This window comes from Etheostoma spectabile, chromosome 9, assembly GCF_008692095.1.
Source record: "Etheostoma spectabile isolate EspeVRDwgs_2016 chromosome 9, UIUC_Espe_1.0, whole genome shotgun sequence".
In the NCBI taxonomy this organism is placed as follows: domain Eukaryota; kingdom Metazoa; phylum Chordata; class Actinopteri; order Perciformes; family Percidae; genus Etheostoma; species Etheostoma spectabile.
In genome coordinates, this window is record NC_045741.1 from 35677491 (window position 1) to 35697731 (window position 20241).

Here is a 20241-nt window from a genome sequence, read left to right on the forward strand (position 1 = left end):
TGCATATTACAAATAATCTTTTAACTGCACAGACGTGAGTCCCGCAGTGAGGCAGCGGTTGCCATTAAGTCCTCAAGACACAAAGAAAGCGGTGTCCCGAATTTCTATTATATTGTTAAAGGGTGAATTAAGATGGGCCCCTGTCATGCTGTTGAGGATTTACTTATCCCTGATGAATCAGCATGATACTGTATGCCATGTGTTTCTGACCTACTTACAGTAGCATGACCCATGCAAACATGAACCTACAAGCAGGTATGAGCTGCATGCACATGCTTAATAAATTGAACCAGTACACTGTCACACGATCTGCGCTGCCTCACAACAACATCACAGTCTAAAATCTCCCAGCTTTAGTTGTTGGCATGTTTCTCTCTCCCCCCTCCCTCTTTTTTCCCTCTTTCTCTTTCTGTCCGTCCTGCTGCTCTGACAAAAGCATTTAACCACCAATGCCAGATATCAGAATTCAAATTGAAATGATCATTTTATTTAGCGTCCATTGAATCTCCCTGCTTTCCTTTCTGTCTTGTTTTCTTTCTTGTCCACTCTGTTTTTCTCTTTTTCACTTTTTCTAACCCCATCATCTCCGTCCACCAATCCCTCATTTCTCCTCCATCCACGAGCATGTCAGATAAATTGCGATCATCCATTTATCATCATGCCTTCAACTTGTTTTTATTAAAAATAATTGTTTTAGTTTAAGTTTAAACAAACTTATTTCTACGTTAAATAATACAGTTTCTTTTTACTGGCATGTGTGCAAGACCTCCATGGATTTTCAGTGAAGAAACCTATTAGCCTTAAAGGCTGTGTTTGAACTAAAATGACATCATCTTTCTGTAACTGCTATACTACGTCTTTGCATGTGTGTTTGTTTCAGTAATTTGAATTCATTCACTGAATTGTTTAAACCACAATACACTCTCTCTTGTGCCTCAATTCTATTCCCCTCGCCTCCAGAATAAAAACAAACTCACTAGGTTTGTAGGGGAACAGATTGTTAGATTATTTTGTTTGGTTACTCCCAGTTAAAAAAAAAAAGTCTTTTGTCTCAGCAGGAGAGACATGCCTTTGTTTATGTACGTATGTCCCCCTTCTTCCTCTCTGGTTGTATTAGAGTCCTGTGGTGAGGATCGTTTTGAATAATAACCCACTGCAACAAAACTATGACCCCTGGTGATAAGAAGTGTGAAGGCACTTTGGGCTCTTTACATAATAAAGATCAGCACAACCCTTTTGGCACAGTTGCTCTCCACATCAGATGTAAATGAGAGCTCAATGATTATAATGAGAACATTATGATTCTGTTCATGTGTGTTTGGCAACTCAGGCATTAATATTCTCTCCAAGCCAGATTAATCAGTTGAACACACAATTAAAGTAGCTCCTATTATGCAACCGCTCTGGTGGAGAGGGCTCTGTGCAGGGCTTTCCACGGCTTTTTGTGTCCTGGGGCATCTTTGTCAAACAATCTTTTTACTGTTTCATTTTTATACTTTCCCCAACTCCAAACAGGTTTTGGAAGCACGATGCGGTATGTGACATTTTCAGTAATTGACACAGGTCATCTGTTAAAAAGATAAATAATAATAAAAATATGTTCTTCAAAAAAGTAGTTGACACAGGTCTTATGCCTAGTCTGCAAAACAAGTGAATCGTGGATCAAGCTGCTTTGTGCAGTCTTCGGTCCTTAAGACTATGAAGGAAATGAGGCAGGAAATCATTTTAAAATCATTACAGTTTTCATATTTATTAAATTACTTTTTAAAACTCTGCATGGTCTGTTTTTGCCTGCAATCATAGACAGTATAAGAAATGGACACAGCAACGCCATTGATTTTGATGAAGACCAGGCTATTAGAAGCACTTTTCCAGTGATGGCTGAGCATACTGCAAACTGAGCTTGAAGACGTAGATGTGACGTGAGCAACCTGTCTGTACCTCTGCCAAGAGAAATCTGAATCCTTCTAAATCTTGCAGAGACGGAGAGCAAATGTATATGTTGGGAGATAACATAGGCACAGGCTAATTGTTGCTAACTAAAATGCTAGTTAACGTTAGTAATTAAACCTAAACAGCTAATGTGAGCTAATCTGACTATATGGTAATTTCTCTACTGTGCGACAGAAAGTCACATTTTTATGACACAATCATAACACATAACATGAGATACAAGGCAGAGGAGCTTTTATACATTGTTGTGTTTCTTTAGAAATAAACAATGGACAAATAGAATCTTTAAAAGTTATTTGCTGTCAAAGTGACGCCAAAATGATTGGGAGTCGATGGAATGCTAACGGCAGGTGATGACTTGTTAGCCTAAGATTTTCCCCAAAGGAGGTACGATTTCCGGATGCTCCCAGGTAACTAACTATCATTGATTATTCACTGACCTACATATCCCAAAAAGAAAGCTGTACCCTTGACCATTTCACTTAACACACATACAAAAAATATCAATTAAATTTGTCGTAATATCCACCGGTCAAATCTTAATAGCAGCCTACACGAATACAATCACAGATAAGAAAATGGCTAAATGTTACAATTATGTATGTTAATACAAAATACACCCTAGATTAATGTCTTAACTTTGCCATAATGAGGTACCCCCGCCGTTAGCGTAGCATCGAATACCTGTAACCCAGCCAGCCACAAAGAACTGGTAAGCATCCACTATTAAATGCTTTGAGATCAGCACCAGTGTATGGGGATACCACGGTTAACACATGGTGTTACAGATCGTGTGGACTGAAGTCAGGCAGACTTGCCGATTCAATGACGTCCGTGAAAACGGAGGGAGGACGTGTCACAGCCCGGTCTGTGACCCCCAGATTCCCTGTGTTTTCTGTTTGTTTTTTCCCTGTCAGTCTTTCGGTGTGTCTCCTCACCTGACTTCATCTGCAGGGCGTGGCGCTGCAGGCATTATTGGGCACACCTGGCTTCTATCACGATCAACAGCAGTACAAGAAACCCAGCTCTCCAGTCACTCAACGCCAGATTGTTTCGACTCACTATGTGGTAAACTCCTCAGGCCTTCATTCTCAGTCTCTAGTGAAAAACTTAGTTTTGGAAATTACAAAACCATTTTGTGTAGCTTAAGTCTAATCTAGTCTCTCTCATCTGCAGCACCAGCCTAAATTCATCCACTGCCGTTGCCTGCCACGTTCCCTCGCCACCCGTAAATCTCTGCTTCCATCAGGAAGCACAGCTGGACTTGATACTACCGAGAGACAATAAACCATTTTTAACTTTGAGTCTGAATCTGCTTCTGTGGTCCACACTAGAGCTTACCATAACAGGAAGAAGGTAAGGTTTGGTATCCAATCGATCTCCAACTTCTCCAAATACCGCGCTTTGAGAGCACCTACCAGATGCCCTACCTTGACCGATAACGGCTCGACAATTTGTTGTTCAATAGAAGAAGCCAAAAGGAAGAAGAAGAAAGTATTATTATTACAGTTTATTTAGTGTTATGTGTTTTAAACTGATTGAAACTAACTTTCTGCTAGTCTATTACACTGTCCTTTGCAAACATGTGCTTTTTTTTTTAACACGTGTTTGCAAAGGGTCTATATGAAGGACTTTACAAATACAATTTGATTGGTTGAAGTGTAAACCAAATGGCAGCCCAACAAAAGATTACAGGACCGAGAGGCCTGTTACATAAAAAATTGCTCTGTAGGTCTTTAAATGACACTGTCCTCTGAAACCCACCCCCATCGTTTGCTCAAGCAGAAAAATTATGACTCATGTTACATTTATAGTAGCAGTGCCCTCTAGTGGCTTTGGTAATTATGATGGTAGGAAAGCAAGAATTGAGGTAAAGTATAAAAAACACAGTACTTTAACTTTTAACTTTATGTAACAAACTTAACTACGGCATGTTTTGTGTCACGTGCGTAACCAAAAGCTAAGTAACATAACAGATGTACTGATTTAAACCCAAACCATGACTTAACTAATTTGTTTTTGTGCCTAAACATAACTTAACGAACATAACTAATGTGTTTTATACTGCGACCATTACGTACTTTCAGATATGAGGGTGGAAACGCTCCTGTGGGGGGTGTAACTTTACGAAATGCTCCAATGGGTTGTATTAAAGGGTAGGAATAAGTGACCAATAAATGTCATTTGGACTTGTTGCTTTCAATACAGGGAAACATTCATATTCAAAACATGTATAAGTCAATACGATGTAATTTATAGGATAATAAAAGTGTTGTGCCTTTAATTTGATCGGCATTCATGTCTGCCCGAGGAGGAAAAATTGTTGTAGTCCCACACAGTAAACATGGTGTTACTGATCATCTGACATGTAACACATCCCAAAGAAGCTAAAAAAAAAAACGTATTAGGCAGAAAAGGGAGAACAAAGGAGACAGGAGGTGAAATATGAGGAAAGGAAAACAAGAGTGGAAAGGGGAGATGTAAAAAGAGAGACAGGGAAGAACAGGGTCCTACTCACAGCTCAGGGCTGGAAGGGAAATGACAACATACAGTAGCTGCCCCCCCCAACCTGTACATCATTCACATTTTGTACTTACAATCATACACAAAGTTATCACACTTTACAAAAGTGAAACATTCAACGTGCCTGTTATCGCTGCTTGAATTCTCTGCAGCACCAATATATTTTTTGTTTGTATATGGCAGTTGGAGAGTGTGCAGTTCATTAGTTTCTAAAGATGATAGAAGGCATTTGGAGCTGGTTGGTACGTAAGTGATGCCATCCTTCTTTCAATACAGTTGTCAGTAGAGCAATGAACACATAGCTGCATAATTGTGTGAGTATATATACTGTATATATATATATACTGTATATATATATATATATATATATATATATATATATATATATATATATATATATATATATATACATGCAGTCAATTGCATGAATTGGATAGCTGGAGGAAGTTAGCCATGGATTTATTATGTCCTGCTCATAAACTCCTCAGTAAAATACAAAGACGTCCCCAGGAGTTTAAATCTAATCTCAGGCCAGATTTAATATAGGAGGACAATAGGGGAGATCAGCAATACTTCTGAATTTACCCTGCAGAGATCTGAGGAGCAGTTAAAGGTTCTCTAAGATGTCACGAGCGTTTTAGGCTACAACATTGGTTGTCACATTACAGCAAACATCTCCTCACTATCTGCGAGCTGCCTGTCCCCAGAACACACTGTAAAAAAACGCAGTCTCTAAGGCAAGGTAGACTTTAAAAAAAAAATTTAAATACTTTGATTGTCAACAAGAAGTAACGTCACCCAACATCGCTCACCTTTAACCATTGTCCTCATAAAAAGAGTTTAAAGTGCCAACACAAAGAAAGAGTAAGGTGACGGACATCTGGTCGAATCTTATGGACATCCGGCAGAAATTTCGGCGGCACCTGTACAATCCCGAAAATTAAACAACGTTAATATATTTAAAAGAAGAGGTAAACATTTTGGGAAATGCAGTTATTTTCTTCTACAGTTCTTACTTTTGCAGATGAGAACATTAATGTCACTCCACTGTAGGCTACGGTTGGTATGCCAGCCGTCAGTTAGCTTAGCTTAGTTTAGCGCAATGACTGTAAACCAGCAAGCCTGATTAGCTATGTAAACCCCATAAAACCATGTTTTTCACCTTTGGACAGAGCCAGGGTAGCTAACTATGAAGGTGACTATGGTGTAAAATGTGAGAGCTTGTAGAATACAATGTGAGAACAAAAAATCTGAACTTGGATGTTGAAATTTGCACGTGTAAACAAAATATTCACACACATGTCATCTGGATTTGAAGTCACACAAAGAAAAAAACACATTAGAGCTTGTAAAAAAAAAATCTAAACTTGTGAGTTGAAATTTGCATTCGTGGAAAATGTTCCCACACCTGTACTCTGAATGTAAAAGTCACAGAAAAATATTCACAAATGTGTACATTGACATTTAAACGTACACAATGTCCGCTGCAAACCTATGTATACTTTTTTAATTTCCCATCACACTACAACTCAGTGACTACAACCTCTCAAATCTGTCACTACAACTTAACTATGAGCTCTTTTGCATCACAAAGTGGCCAATCTGCGCGTCTCGAATTTTGCAACACTTTTGGCGATACACTTGGTGCAAAACTAATTTGTACCTGTGGACTTAGGCTGTCGAGCTCTGAGCCAACAGAATGGGGAAAGCAGGTTTTTTTTGTCCAGATGAGGGACAACTTTGTCCGGCTAATTTACGCAGCATGGAAGCTTGGTGGAATAGCATGCTAGCATTAGCCAACTAACCAGCCAGCCCACTTCTAAATAAATACCTTTCAATTAGTTATTAAAAAAAACAACCCTTTAGAGAACCTCCAGGTATTACAATCTGTTCTCTTAAGGTTATTTTCTTTTAAAACCTTCAGAGAACGTTTCTGAACTTTTTGTCATTATTTTTTTATTACTCCTTGTTATTTTATTTTGTTTCATTTATTTTGTTAATAACCGTTAGAGAACCTCCAAGTTACGTTTCCTGGAGGTTCTCAAAAGTTTTTTTTTTAAACGTTCAGAGGCCGTTCCCGGAACGTTTCTCTGAGGTCATTCTGTCTAATTTGCAAACAAGAAAATGAGGTTTAAGGGAGCAAGATGTGTGGCCTAACATCAATATTAGTCTTAAAATGAAGAGGAAACAACACCGCACGAACCCCCATGATTCACTCAAAGTCCAGTCACGAGGCTTCAATTTACTGCATATTTACATCTTGGCCAAGAGCACCTGCAAAATGCTGACCTTTAAACTGGGTTTCCATGGAGACGCCTGGTTGCCTTACTAACACGCACAGCTGGACAATGGCAGAGGTAATCTTGGCGTCACATAAAGCAAGTAAACACCTTTGTGCGCAGGACCAAAGAAAAAATGAGGACAGTTTATTGGAAAATTGTGAAAGAGATTGAGGCAGAAATGAAGGGTGCATTGAAAAGGGTTCAGAGGGTACAAAAGAGAGGTCACTGACGAAACAGTGTTCTGCTCTACTGCCCCCAATAAACTCTTACGTCTACAAGTTTATTGCAACTTGTGTGTGCTGCAACCTCGTCACGAAGGCTGCTCATAACGCAGCAAAAAAACTGATTTCATTCGTTAAAAAACATTGCCCTACATCTAGAAGCCCTGGTTAACACAAGGAATGAATGGATACATTGTAACAGTAATTAAATACATGAAATACCATCTCTATTTTCTTTTACATTAATCTTAGTGACCACAAAAGTTTTCTCATTTCTCATTTTGTGTGCCCCGAACATAAACAGAATCTGTCTTATAACAACCAACAGGATAATAACTATTATTATGAAGAAGAAATAGTGAAACTTGAGTTTTAAATCATAACTCACTGAGGTGCACTCATGATGTGATATCAGACTGTTGGACAATTGGACAATTTTGCATTATGCACAATTGTCTCTCTCTTGGAGTCACTGGGACTGGGTTACTTTGATATATAAAAAAAAAGAAAAAACAAAAAAGAATTGTTCCGTCAAAATCTTGTTTGGGCACAACTGCACCGAAGATCCAACTACTGCAAATCACACTGCTGGAAAATAAAGTGCAGATAATTTACATTTGCATTCAAAAAGAAAATGGCTTCATTATCTCATCATCATATCGTATTATCGCATTGTATTTCCTCTGTTTTAAAAAAAAAGAAGCTTTGAGTGATAGTGGACAGTTTAAAAGTGACATGAAAAAAGGGGAAAGGGAAAGAGAGAGAGAGAGAGAGAGAGAGAGAGAGGGGAATGATGTGCAAAAAACATCCCCTGCTTGAGGTAAAGTGGCAAAATTGAGGTCACAGTATGCGGTACGTTTGTGAAGGTGTACCTAAAAATGGATGACAAATGGTGTCCAAGGCATTACGCACCATAATATACTAGAAAGACAAAAAAAAGTTTAATCACAGCTCACATCCCCGCAGTGATGACGTATATTTTCTTTCATGCATGTTGTTGCAGTGTCATGGAGATCTGCAGAGACAAAAACACAAAATCAGTGTTGTATGTGTTTGTGAAGATGTTTGTAATGTCCTTCCTACAGTGTTTACGTAGGGCGCAGCTGCACACCCCGCTGACTAGGCAATTAGGCCCTACACATTTACTCACACACCATGTCGATTTTCCAATTACACCTACATAGCCACACATGCCGCTGACTGTAATTAGGCCTACGTGGGACTCACAGATGTGCATGACATAATGTAGGACTGCTGGGGTTATTGCATATAATGCACAGCTATCAAGCTCCACTTAGAAATCAGATCAAATAAAGGCAAAGAGATGTGTTTGGATGAAAAATGATGAGATGTACAGGTTAAGATTGCCAAGCACTCCTGACAGCTGCACTGCAGAGCTTCCAGTCTTCCGTGTAGGCAGTGGTTTTATTTTTTCATACATAGCTGAGTAGTTCCAATAAAGTGAATTAAATATGTGGTAGCCTAATTACAGAGCTCATCTTACTGCAGTAAACTGAACTGGCCTACTTACTTACCTCGAGGATCTCTAAAGGCAAGGTTGTTGCACAGAAAATAAAGAAGAACGCAGAATTGGCACATAAAGAAATAAGACGTTAAAGTGGCTATATGTAACTTTTAGTTTGGGTGGTAGTGTTTAGGTGTGTAAAGGTCTTTTCTATCCAGTTTTACATTATTGAGTTAGCGTTAGAGACATGTTATACAGTTGCAAAGAATGTTTTTCTGAGGCAGAAAATCATTCATTCATTTCCAGTAAGAGACTACGTTACAGATGCATCGTTGCATTTTAAGTGTTGCATACTTAGCCTGGGTGTGTTGTGAGCGAAACCGGGTATCACCAGAGAATGTCTAATAAGGAGAGAACTTCCACTCTCGGGGAAAACTTCCAGCTTCTGAACTGGTTGCAGTTCCACTCTGATTCCATATGAGAGCGCTCCAATGCAAGTGCAGAACGAATGGAGGTCCATGGTTATGCCCCTCAAAATCAACGTTTCTCAGGATATTGTTTTTTCTCTAGTAAATTCAATGTTGCATTCAAAAGGGAGGCAAAGAAAATACACATTGCTGGGTGTACGATTCTTTTTTTTAAAGTCGTTTTCGTTCAAAAAAGCCTTTTTAAAATGTCAATGACATCATACACATTGTACGGCCAGAGATACTGCTTTACAGCAAGCTCTGAGTCACTTCCTTTTCTCTCTCGAGGCATCGACAATACAGCGGACAGGTTAGGCTCTTCCTTATTAGAAATTCTACGGTGTCACTGTAGCCCCGTCTACTAATGATGGCCGAATGAAGCTTCGTGAAACATTGTCTTTATTTTCCAAGCCCATTAGATGGAGCACTCTGTTCAACAATTGGTTGAGAATATACTGAATTGCAACATTAATATGTGTTCCTTCAGCCTGCCTTTGGTCCTACAGTGGCTAGGAATGGTGATAGGTGTAAACCATGGGTATCTTGCTCTGCCTCTGAGAAAATGAAAGCTCAGATGGGCCGATCTGGAATCTTGCTCCTTATTAGGTCAGAAGGGGAAAGGTTACCTCCCCTTTCTCTGCTTTGCCCGCCCAGAGAATTTGGCCCGCCCATGAGAGAGAAAGACATCATGACTTTCAAACGGGCAAAGTGGCAGTTGGTCAAGCCCCTCCCCCCCCCCCTCAAAAGCTACAGACTCAGAAATGGCACATACTAAGGAAAGCTCATTGTGGGACTGGCTCTAGTGGCTGTAATTCTGCACCAAGGCTGATTTTGGGAAAGAGATATGGTGAAACTTGGGATATGGTATTAGGGGACCACGAAGGTCTATATAAAAACATCCCAAAGACCACCATGTCATGGGACCTTTAAAACCAAGAGCGCCATCTAGTGGGCTCAGAAAATAGACAATGGTTCACAAAGCTTAACTTGGTCTGCTTTTGTGTCTACTTGCCACAAATCATTCTGTGACTACGCAGGAAAAATCAAAACCGAGCAACGGCACTTATAAAATCTACGTAAAAATTGTGTCATTTTCACCATTACATGAAAAATGACGTAGCTTCAGAAACACTCAATAGTTACATGTAGTCAGTTTAGGATACTGGACCTTGAGTATTGCTTCCGCTTCTCCACGCAACTCTTTTTTGACAAATTGTGACTATCCTTTAGCTGGAAGATCTGCATTTAGGTCTTGAACACTCACCCCCCATCGACCCATGCAAAAAAGAATCAGTGGATCAATCATCAATCATCAATCATCTGTGGATGAACCTAAGCATATGTCCAGATAACATGCTATCAGGTGAAACATGCTGACATGTGTCTTCAAAAACTCAAAAGTTCTGACTTGTAACAGCTTTCATCGATAAAGCTCAACATGTCTACGTGCCTGTCTTCCATTCCACATAGAAACAGTCGCCCCTTTTTAATCTAAGCAATAATAAGTCATAAACTCTACACCTTTTGCTTTGTGCTTCTCACTATATGAGTGTCCATCTGGGGGCTCCATGATCCCACTCCAACTGCCAAATTAGATTTTATAGACCTGTTAATCAACACAACTCCACTGAATTTCCCTTCATCTCTCCCCTTTGCAAATCCCTGGTAGTTCTTATTTCATTATCTCCCTCATATTGCTGTACTTTTCTCCTCTCACTGCACACTCACATACAGTTCTCAATCCAGTAGTACATACCAAGTATTTAGTGTAAAATATTTAAACAAAAACAAAAAAAAGTTTTTAATTTAAAATCTGAAAAATTAGAAATGTGCCATGTATTGGTTTGATTAGATCTATCTCAGTCTGAGCCAGCTGGAAATAAACGCTGGAGCAAACAAAAGGACAGAAAGAGAATTTAAATGTACTCTTGTGGATTTCTTTCCAGCAGCTTACATCGCCTCCTGGTGGTAAATTATTATATTGCAAAGCACCTGCAACGTGATACTCTACTTACTGTGTGACAAATGTTGTCTGATCTATAAACAGCATGTCTCGTAATTGATGAATAGAAACAATTACAGAAAAGACACGTATCATCAGATACATTCTAGATTTTGGATAGATGCATTGTTGTCAGGTTTATCACATCCACTTAACTGCATTTTTAGTGTATCTTCGTGTGTAGCAAGGTGTCTGTATGCCATGTCATTTATCCACGCAGTTGTTTACATTTACAATCTATTACGTAAGCATCCCTGCATCAATATAACATGCATAATACTGTAAGTCTGACTCAGATGGTGGACAGAAATGTCACAATGTTAACTCTCAGACTGTCTGAGAGTTAACATTGTGACATTTCTGTGTCTCTGCCTCGCACCATCTGCATAACACGCTGTGAAGGCCCAGTCTCATGTCTATATGCTGCACAGGCTGTGTTATGTTTCCATTTCCACACACCATTTCATTTTTTCAATCTCTGTTCTGCCACGAGGTGATGTTCACAGTAGTCCTTTACAAGGTAAACAGCTACTGAGTGACACATGCATTTCAGCTTTTTATTCGGGTCATCTAGGACACAAGCTGAAATGCGTTGATCTCTTTTGTTAACTTATAGGCTCTTGCTCAATTACAGAGCAAAATAGAATTGTGGATGAAACCGAGAAACTATCTGTAGTTAAGATACTCCCTTTACTTTAGTATAATGTACCTCATGTCTCCCTGTCCCCCTTTTTGTGTCATGTTCATTGTCTGAACAGACAGGTATAAATGTTACTGTTAGTGTGTTCATTGTTGATTAAATGGATCTCGGTTTACATGAGGTTAGAAAGAGCTGCATTTCTTTTCTCTGTTAAATGTTAAATGAACTGTTACAAGTGTTCGTAGCCAAGTTTAAGTGGTTTGGACATTGAAATGTGGGTAATTAAAAACCCTTAATTTGCACATTGTTATTGTGCTGACATGCTTGGTCCCTCACACACACCCTGATGTCGCTATAATACTACAATAACATGTGTCTGCCACTCTGGCGCATACAAATGGTTTTTAGGAAGGCCTGAAAATGTCTATTTGTTGTATACCTACAAACAGTATAGAAAACAGTATTAGGTTTTGAGAAATAGAAGGTATTTGGAGTCTAAATATTGAGATGCTGAGATGGCTGTTATTACACGGAGCTCAGCTGTGGAGTAGAGAGTCAAATCAAGGAGAGTACCCACTGGCACTGCTTCAGCCTCTTTATTAATCAGATTCATCATAATGAGTGTAGGTGTATGTGTGTGTGGGTTAGAGGCCTGCGGGAGAGGACAGGGAGGAAGAGAAGATAGATAGATAGATAGATAGATAGATAGATAGATAGATAGATAGATAGATAGATAGATAGATAGAAACTGTAGATGCTGCATGGTGTCAAGTACACTCCCTCATACTTCTTCACAGATTTGATGGGAAATGGGCCAGGTGTAAACAAGCTGTAAATTATCCCAAAGCTGGCACATGCAGTCACCTTAAATCTGCAGAGAAGAGTGAACAAGGATGCCACAAATGCTCCAGTGGAAATGCGCACAGGGTGGGATGCAGTCACCGTCCACCTCCTCCTACATCATTCCTATCACTCAAGTACTGCAGCACTGGAGGGCTTCAGTCCCATAAAACATCAGTGAATGAGAGCCCCTGACAGGTCCTCACAGTCCTCCACCACTCAACAGATGTGAAATGGCCTGATAGGCTCCCCAGAGAGAGGTGAGGTGGGGGAGGGGTGTCAAGGTAAGGGCTGATGTAAAGGTCTGTCTACACTGTGCAATATGAACAGATTTCCACATTTTTATGATTGTTTTACTCAAAAAGTCTTGCTCCTGGCATTTATTGCAAGTCATAATGTGTCTTATAGTGCTCTAGCTCCCTCTAATGAAGAGTGATGCTACTACACCGCAATACAATGTGCAGCTTTGGGTTATAATGTTACAATCACTGTATAATATGGTAGATAAAAAAACACGCATCTGGATTTCTCTGTCAACTTTTCATGGAATAGGAAAATCAGGTTTGTTTTTGCTTCATGGCAATTCATTTTCTTATTATCAAATAGTTTTCTGGCCTAAGAGAAAGGAAAACCAACCATGAATAAATATTTTAAACTTTAGCTTATAAAAAGAAAAAATAACCAAATATGGTGATAGGCTATATGGTTTTCACTGAACAGCCACAATATAGTATATTTACATAACTATAAAAATAACTAATTTTAAATGGCAATCACTGTGCTATAGTTTTTTTAATGTTATTATGAGATTATAAATAAATGATATAAATCAATTGAGGAACTTAAATACACTGTAGTCAATGATGACACCTTGGAGCTCAACGTCTGAGTGGTTTATTAGAATAAGAAAGTTGACACAGAGCAAAGTCTCCATGCGGAGTGACAGGCAGAGCTCAGGACAATGTGGAGAATGGTGAACAACTGCTGGAGTGTGTGCAGTGTGTGTGCAGTGTGTGTGTGTACCGCAGTTGCAGTTGTTGGAGGGTGCATGCACATGTTGCTTTTTTGCGTGACGACAGACAGATTTCTTCGCGGACAGAAGCACACACACACTTGCATGTACTGTACAAATTCACACGTCGCTACTTCTGTACACACACAGAGGCTGTGTCGTCATGCAGCTACTGCACTTAAATTACATGTAAGCATCAAGGTTATGTACACGTAGCAGGGGCATGTGTTTTCATTTGATGACCGCCTGCCCCACAGGGCCCTTGGGCGACGGGGATGGGTCCTTCACAGTAGCAGGAGAAAAGCAGAATCTCTTTGTGAACCTCAGTCTGTATGAGTTCGGTCACTCCTAATCCTTCTCTTCCCGTCCATGTCCTTTCAGACTCAGCATCCAAATAAAACACACAATACAACACCTCAGTGCTGCTCACAGTACTGCTTCATTGTCACTGTCAATAAAATAATTAACATGATAGTCATCAGGTTCGTCTTCATTGTCGTCATCAAATCCGGCACACCAGAGAAATAAAAAAATCATATACAATAATATTCCGTATAATCTTAAACAAATACCTACCACAGAAACAAACTATAGAAAAAAACTTGACAGAGATGATCAGTGCTGACTAAATACATCTACAACTCTTTTTTTTTGCCTTGTTTTTGTGCTTTTTTTCCTCTTGTAAGTTGGCTCAGAAGGAAGAAGTTTCATGTCACTATTCCCAAGTGCGATGGTGGATTTAATACAACTTTGCCTCCGTTTCTGGACTCTTTCTGGGGCATACAGCACAGTGGATCACTGTCTGGCAAGATTATTGGCAGTTATTGGCTGGGAGGCATCGCATCACTGGGCCACACGGCACAAACAACCCCAACACACAAAGGCATGGTCTCTTTAACAGGCACACAGACACAACCTGATAAATAAGAACACAGACAGACAGACTGGGTCACAGAGGCTGGGTGAGAATGTCATGTGCGTGTGTGTGGTGTGTGTGTGTGTGTGTGTGTGTGTGTGTGTGTGATGATATGTGCAAGATAGAGATAAAAGAGGGAGGAGAGAGAGAGAGAGAGAGAGTGTGTGTGTGTGGTGTGTGTGTGTGTGTGTGTGTGTGTGTATCTGTGTGATGGACTGGAGGCAATATGTGCGACATTTAACAAAGAAAAAACTCCAAACTAAATAATTTCTAGGCAAAGGAAAGCAATTTACCGCATGAAAGGCTTTGGAAATGTCTACAAAATGTAACACATTCAGGATTTCATGTGAAATAAAGCAGGATTTTGTCAATTCGTTTGAATTCTGTTTCTGTCACCAACTCATTAAATTAACAAGCTCACCTTTAATAGGGACAAACAGGATGAAAGAACGGCTCAGCCTTACATTGGGTGGAGATATAATGTATGTGTGCAGAGAGATAGTGTGTGTCTGTTAACAATAAAAACTTGAAAGAAGACAACATGCAGCTGTTGAAAGAGGAGGAATTGGAATGACATGAAGTATGTAAAGAAATAGGGAGGATGATGACTTTGATAAACAGGCTGACTTCCATGAGGCTACATCTAAATTCTTTAGTTGCCCTGTAATGTTGAACTAATGTAAATCAAATTATGCAGTCAGTAAGATAACATCAAGCACAGTACCTTTCATAGAACAAGTTAGGGTTGACTGCCTATTTCAAGCCTGAGCTAAGTTTCTGATCTTAATTCAATTGCGTCCCCAATTTGGTTAAAGGGTCGATGGTATTTGTGCAAATGCATGTGAATGTGTGTGTGTGTGTGTGTGTGTGTGTGTGGTGACTGGTGGTCGGAGGGGAGGGGCGTAAAGAGCTGGTTGAACCTCCCTCTTAGGGTTGATGTGTCTGTTGTAATCTTCTCAAGGGCTCATCAGGCCATTAGAGGGCTGGGAATGTACTTTGCCTAATCAAGCATGTTTAGTGAAACACCGGAGGAGATGCAGAGCGAGGACACGGCTGGCTGGGCAAGCCAACCGAGACAGAGAGGCCTTACACACACACACACACACACACACACACACACACACACACCACACACACACACACACAGATCACAGCAGAGATGGAGACGGAGAGATATAGCGAGGCCGGGCGGGTGGAGGGCTCCGTATCCTCAATACTAATGACCTGTTTCAGGGTGGAATGTGTAAAGAATACACTGTATTAATGTGCTCAGGCGGTAATGCAGTAACATCATGTTCGCCCGCCTGACCTCCTCCTCTGTCCTTGCTTTCATGAATCTCTTTTACTGGCTTGTCTCATGCAGTACCTCCAGCTCTGGCTGTGTACTTTTTAGAGCTCGGTACTAAACCTTAATGTTGTTTTGGTACCAACAGAATGCGCCCGTGGCACAAAAGCTGTCAGCTGGTATTGGGTATTTTATCAGATGTACAATCTTGTTTACTTTTTATGCAATAAGGACTTGATTGTTTTATTTTTGTTTTTAATTACACAATTTCTTTTTCTTGAGAAAATTCTCGTGCAGCTGCTTGTGTTTAGACAATGTTACCTTGGCTTCTGTTATTACAGTAAATGTAAAATAGATTTCACAACATTTATTGGCCTTAGTGTTAAAATATTTCACAATACCCAGCCTTAGTATTAAACCTTCATTGCCTTATTTTCTGGCCACTTGGTGGCAGCAGAAACAAACCGTAATGATAACACTGACATATTATCACCTTTTGAGGAGAAGACCAGTATTGACTTTTGGTCTCCACCAACTTATGGTGTAAATATCTGTTCTTTAGCTACAAAATGTTTCACAATGTTCACCAGTGGGTTGCTAACTTTGTTTGTCTGCCATTTTTTGCAGATAGTGAGCAGCAGATTTCTTTTAGCATTATGGCAAAAAACAGCTACTAGCTGAGGCCGAAATCAACATTGATTAAGGTGGTGAGAGGGAAACCCTCCTACAAAAATTAGCTAAAAGACGCTATAAAGCTCCACACTGCTACTTTTAAAAGGAAAATAGGGCTTTGTGGAAAGACATGTTTATTTTAATTATATAAGTACGTGTATTTGATTACGGTCACAAAAACTGAAAGCTGTCATATCGGCACTAGTAAATAAAAATTCAACTGTGTATTGTGTATTTATCCAACCTACCTCTTTTTGTAAAATAAAATTGTGTAAATATATCGTATGGCATACACTGTTCCCCCGCAGGGCTCTGACACCATTAGCGCGGATTTGTGAATGTCAAGCAAAGGGTTGCTGCACAAAATGAATGGCTCAATAGAGAAAGAAGGTGGACAAAAAGAAGAAGGGTGAGAATGAGAGTAAAACTGATCAAAGCAGTTGTTGTTTTTTGCACTCAACATGAGTAACGCATTCATGGACACAAACCCAAAGAGACTCACACAAACAAGCCGACAGACACAAAAAACACCACCTCTAACAAGCAATGACCCAGATGAACTAAAGCTATCTCTGGATCTACATTTGAATCAAGAACAGATGAGAACGGACAAAAAAAAACAAAAAACAGGAAACATCAAAAGATCAGACAAGTGAAAGAGTAACTCCACACCCAAGTATACCCATGCCCATCTGTTTTCTTTATCCCGCTTTTGTTGTGAAACACACTGAAAGAGATAAAGCCACAAGGGATGACCATTGTGACAGCTAGCAGTGTCCCAACTGTGGCCTCAGCCCTCAGCTCCTCCCTTGTCCTGGCAAACCAGTAAATCACCAGAGTGGGTGAAGCCCACGAGATGCCCGGTCCTGGTTTGGTACATCTCACCTGACGGATGGAGCTGCTGTCCTCCTCATTGATATTCTGCTAGGCTGCGGTGCTGGGCTACGTCTCTGACTCTTAACGGCTATTTGTTGCCGCAGTCTCCTCCTGCTTCTGGGGCACAAAGAGGCTCAGTGTCGGGCAGAAGAGGCTGAATGGAGCTCCCGAGCGGCCGGGCCTCACAGCCCCAGTCACACAGCCAGACAGCCACAGCTCACATTCCCTCCCTCAAATGGACTGCGGAGCCCATGGGGGCCTGAGGTCAGGTCAGACAGACCCGGGCATACTGAGAGGCAGCTAGGGAGGGAAGAATGGAGGGGCGATATTGTTCCTGTTCCCAGCTCCTCCTGACATATCTAAACTTCAGTTTGCTTTGCTGAGAAAACACTTATATTATAAAATATCAAATTAAATTGGCTTCATCTTCGTCCTTATTGCTTTCTTTCACTTTATGATGGCTCTTTCCAGCGCTGCCTCTGAAGTACTGGGAATCACAAAAATTACAATGGGAGTAATCTCAACCCTTCACTAGCCACCGGTCAACCACTCAAACCTCCGATTGGTAAGAGACACATAATAAAACCCATTTGATCCTCTGTGATTGTTTTAAAAAGAAAAAAAAAAGAAAAAGGGGAAATAATGTCAATTTCAACCTTCTCCGTACAGAAACTTCATTATGTAGTTATACTTCACAGTTCAGACAGGACACTGGTTGGGGTTGTCGTGGCTCGTGACTCACATTCACACATACACACGATACACACACTGCATGATTCATTAAGAGTCACTGCCCGCTGGCACAGCTACAACAGTTTTAGTCTTATATGAAATCCAAAGTAAAGCACATTGTTTTCTGCTGGATGCCACTGGCACAAAAATAACCAAAGCAGAAACAAAATTTCACACTCAAATTAGATCCATGGTGTCAAAACGGTGAACAAAATGGTGGAGGGAGACCTTTCACATTTGGCGCTGCAAGGAAATTTCCCTTCATCATCATCATTTTTTTTTCTTCATTTTTTTTGTTTAATCTCCACACTTTAAGAAGCTTCCATTTCCTTTGCACCCCTCTCTTTACCTCACGGTTTGTCCTGTGGTGTCAAGCTCTGCGGGTTGCACCACTTACAGAGCAGAGGGGTGCACCTCAGATTAAGAGCAGAGGAGCGTGAACGTGAGGAGAGTTTGCTCCTCCTCTTTTTCAACTCTCTCTTTGTCTCTCTCTTCAGTCAGCTGAATGACGTCAGAACATTGAATGACAGTGAGAGAGGACAGACAGGGTAAGGTTGGACCGGGACAGTGAGTCTGAGGGGTTGATTTATTCCAGTCTGCTGTTGGAGGGAATGGGTGTTCAGAGAGAGCTTGGTGCCAGGGCTCACGTACATCGCCTCACTGGCCACTGGGGGTGCGCTCTCCCATGTTCTTCCCTAGAAGATGGCTGAAGTCAGCCAGTTCTCCCAGCCCTCGAGGCCCATGCATATCTGGTCTAATGAGGCCCGGGCGCTGGGAGTGATAGGGCACTCCATTGTTGCTGTTGTAGTTGAGCGCCTCGTGACTCCAGCGAGGCTCCCCATAGTCCATGTGGGGAGTGGGAGCGGACACCACCCTCCGTCGGTCGGGGGAGTCCTGCGGCGTGGCAGGGTAGATGTATTCTCCCGCTGAGTTCCTCAGGGTGCCACTGGGACGACTGCCACCTTGCTCCCCTCTCTGGGTGGCTAAGATCAGGTAGCGCTGGCGCTCTGGGTGCGGGGGCAGCATAACCTCCCCTGGGTCCTCTATCCGGACAATCCCTCCACCCCCTCCACCACCATGCAGGAACTTAGAGCTCAAGTAGATGACAGAGTTGTTGGGGCAGGGAGTTCCTACAGCGGTGAGGAAGGTCTGGCTCTGGTCCCAGTCGGTGTCTGGGAGACGCATGGACCGTTTCTGCTGCAGTGGGGTCTGCTCCGGGGTAGGCAGCAAGCCTGGGTCCATGTCTCCTTTAGGCCAGCCGTTGGGCGTGACAAAGGGGTTGTCCGCCTGTGAACGCCTCCTTTCCCCGCCGCTGGTTCTTGTTACGCTCATTACTGACCCGCTGCGGCCCTGCCCCAGCATGCTCTGCTCTTTGTCATTTTTGCGGCGGGCGCCGTTGGCTCCAGAGCCTCGAGAGTGGCGGTGGCGGTGACTCATGATCCAGCACACGGTGAGGCCGGAGAGGATGGCTCCTGTTGTGAAGGCTGAAACAGCAGACACCACTAGCAGGTTTACGGACACCAGGCCGTCAGGCTCCTCGATAAAAGTCTCTTGGAGCAGCATTCCTACAAAGAGAGAGATACAATCACAAAAACAAAAGTCATCAGTCAACTGGTGGAAATAGCATCAGTGTTTCTTGTATTAAACATGTGGGAGTTAACAAACGGGAAGACAAAATAGCCTATTTTCTCTCTCCCCTATGTGGGTGGGAATGCTTTCCAGCCAAGGTAGCTCTGGATAATTGCCTTCATTACGTAAAGTGGATGGTGATTTTAATAGCTGTAATAACTGTCTTCCTGATTGAGAATAGCTCTCAACCCCAACATGTTTCACAACATTAGCTTTATGGGGAGAGATGCCAAGTCTGGCATTAATGATGACTAATAATTTTAAGGTTTCATATTATAAACTATAGAAATCTGTTATACTTCCCATATAGATGTTTGTGTTGTATATACTACTTGTGAAGTACTTTGATTAAAAAAAGTACATGTAATAATCCCATAAGTTTATATAAAAACACCTCTGGATGCTTTTGGCTCAGCTTGTTGTTAAAAGTACACACACTGTAAAAAATCATCTGAACTTGTTTTTTCTGTGCTGTGAATTTATTTATAAAAATTGCTCAAATAATTGTGTAGATATTTTTCCCTTACTGCATCTATATGCCAAAGTCTTATCAGTAGACTAGACAATACATTTCTGTATTTCATTCGTAAAAGAACATGAGATGAACTCCCTCTGAGAGAACAGTTTATGAATTATTGAAGATATGAATACAGCTAGACCACAGCACGAGTTGCCATAGATCAATTAGGATAACGCCAGGAGAAAAGTTGTTCTTTGCAGCGGGAG

At 41.1% G+C, this 20241-nt stretch overlaps 1 protein-coding gene across 1 annotated transcript in view; it reads right to left on the reverse strand.

Moving 5' to 3' along the window:
• Positions 1 to 13257: 13257 nt before the first annotated feature.
• Positions 13258 to 20241, reverse strand: part of sema6bb (sema domain, transmembrane domain (TM), and cytoplasmic domain, (semaphorin) 6Bb) — a 131311-nt gene continuing 124327 nt past the window's right edge. The window contains 1 exon segment of the mRNA XM_032524803.1: positions 13258 to 19451. Coding sequence (XP_032380694.1) covers positions 18544 to 19451 — 908 coding nt within the window. The 3' untranslated portion in view covers positions 13258 to 18543.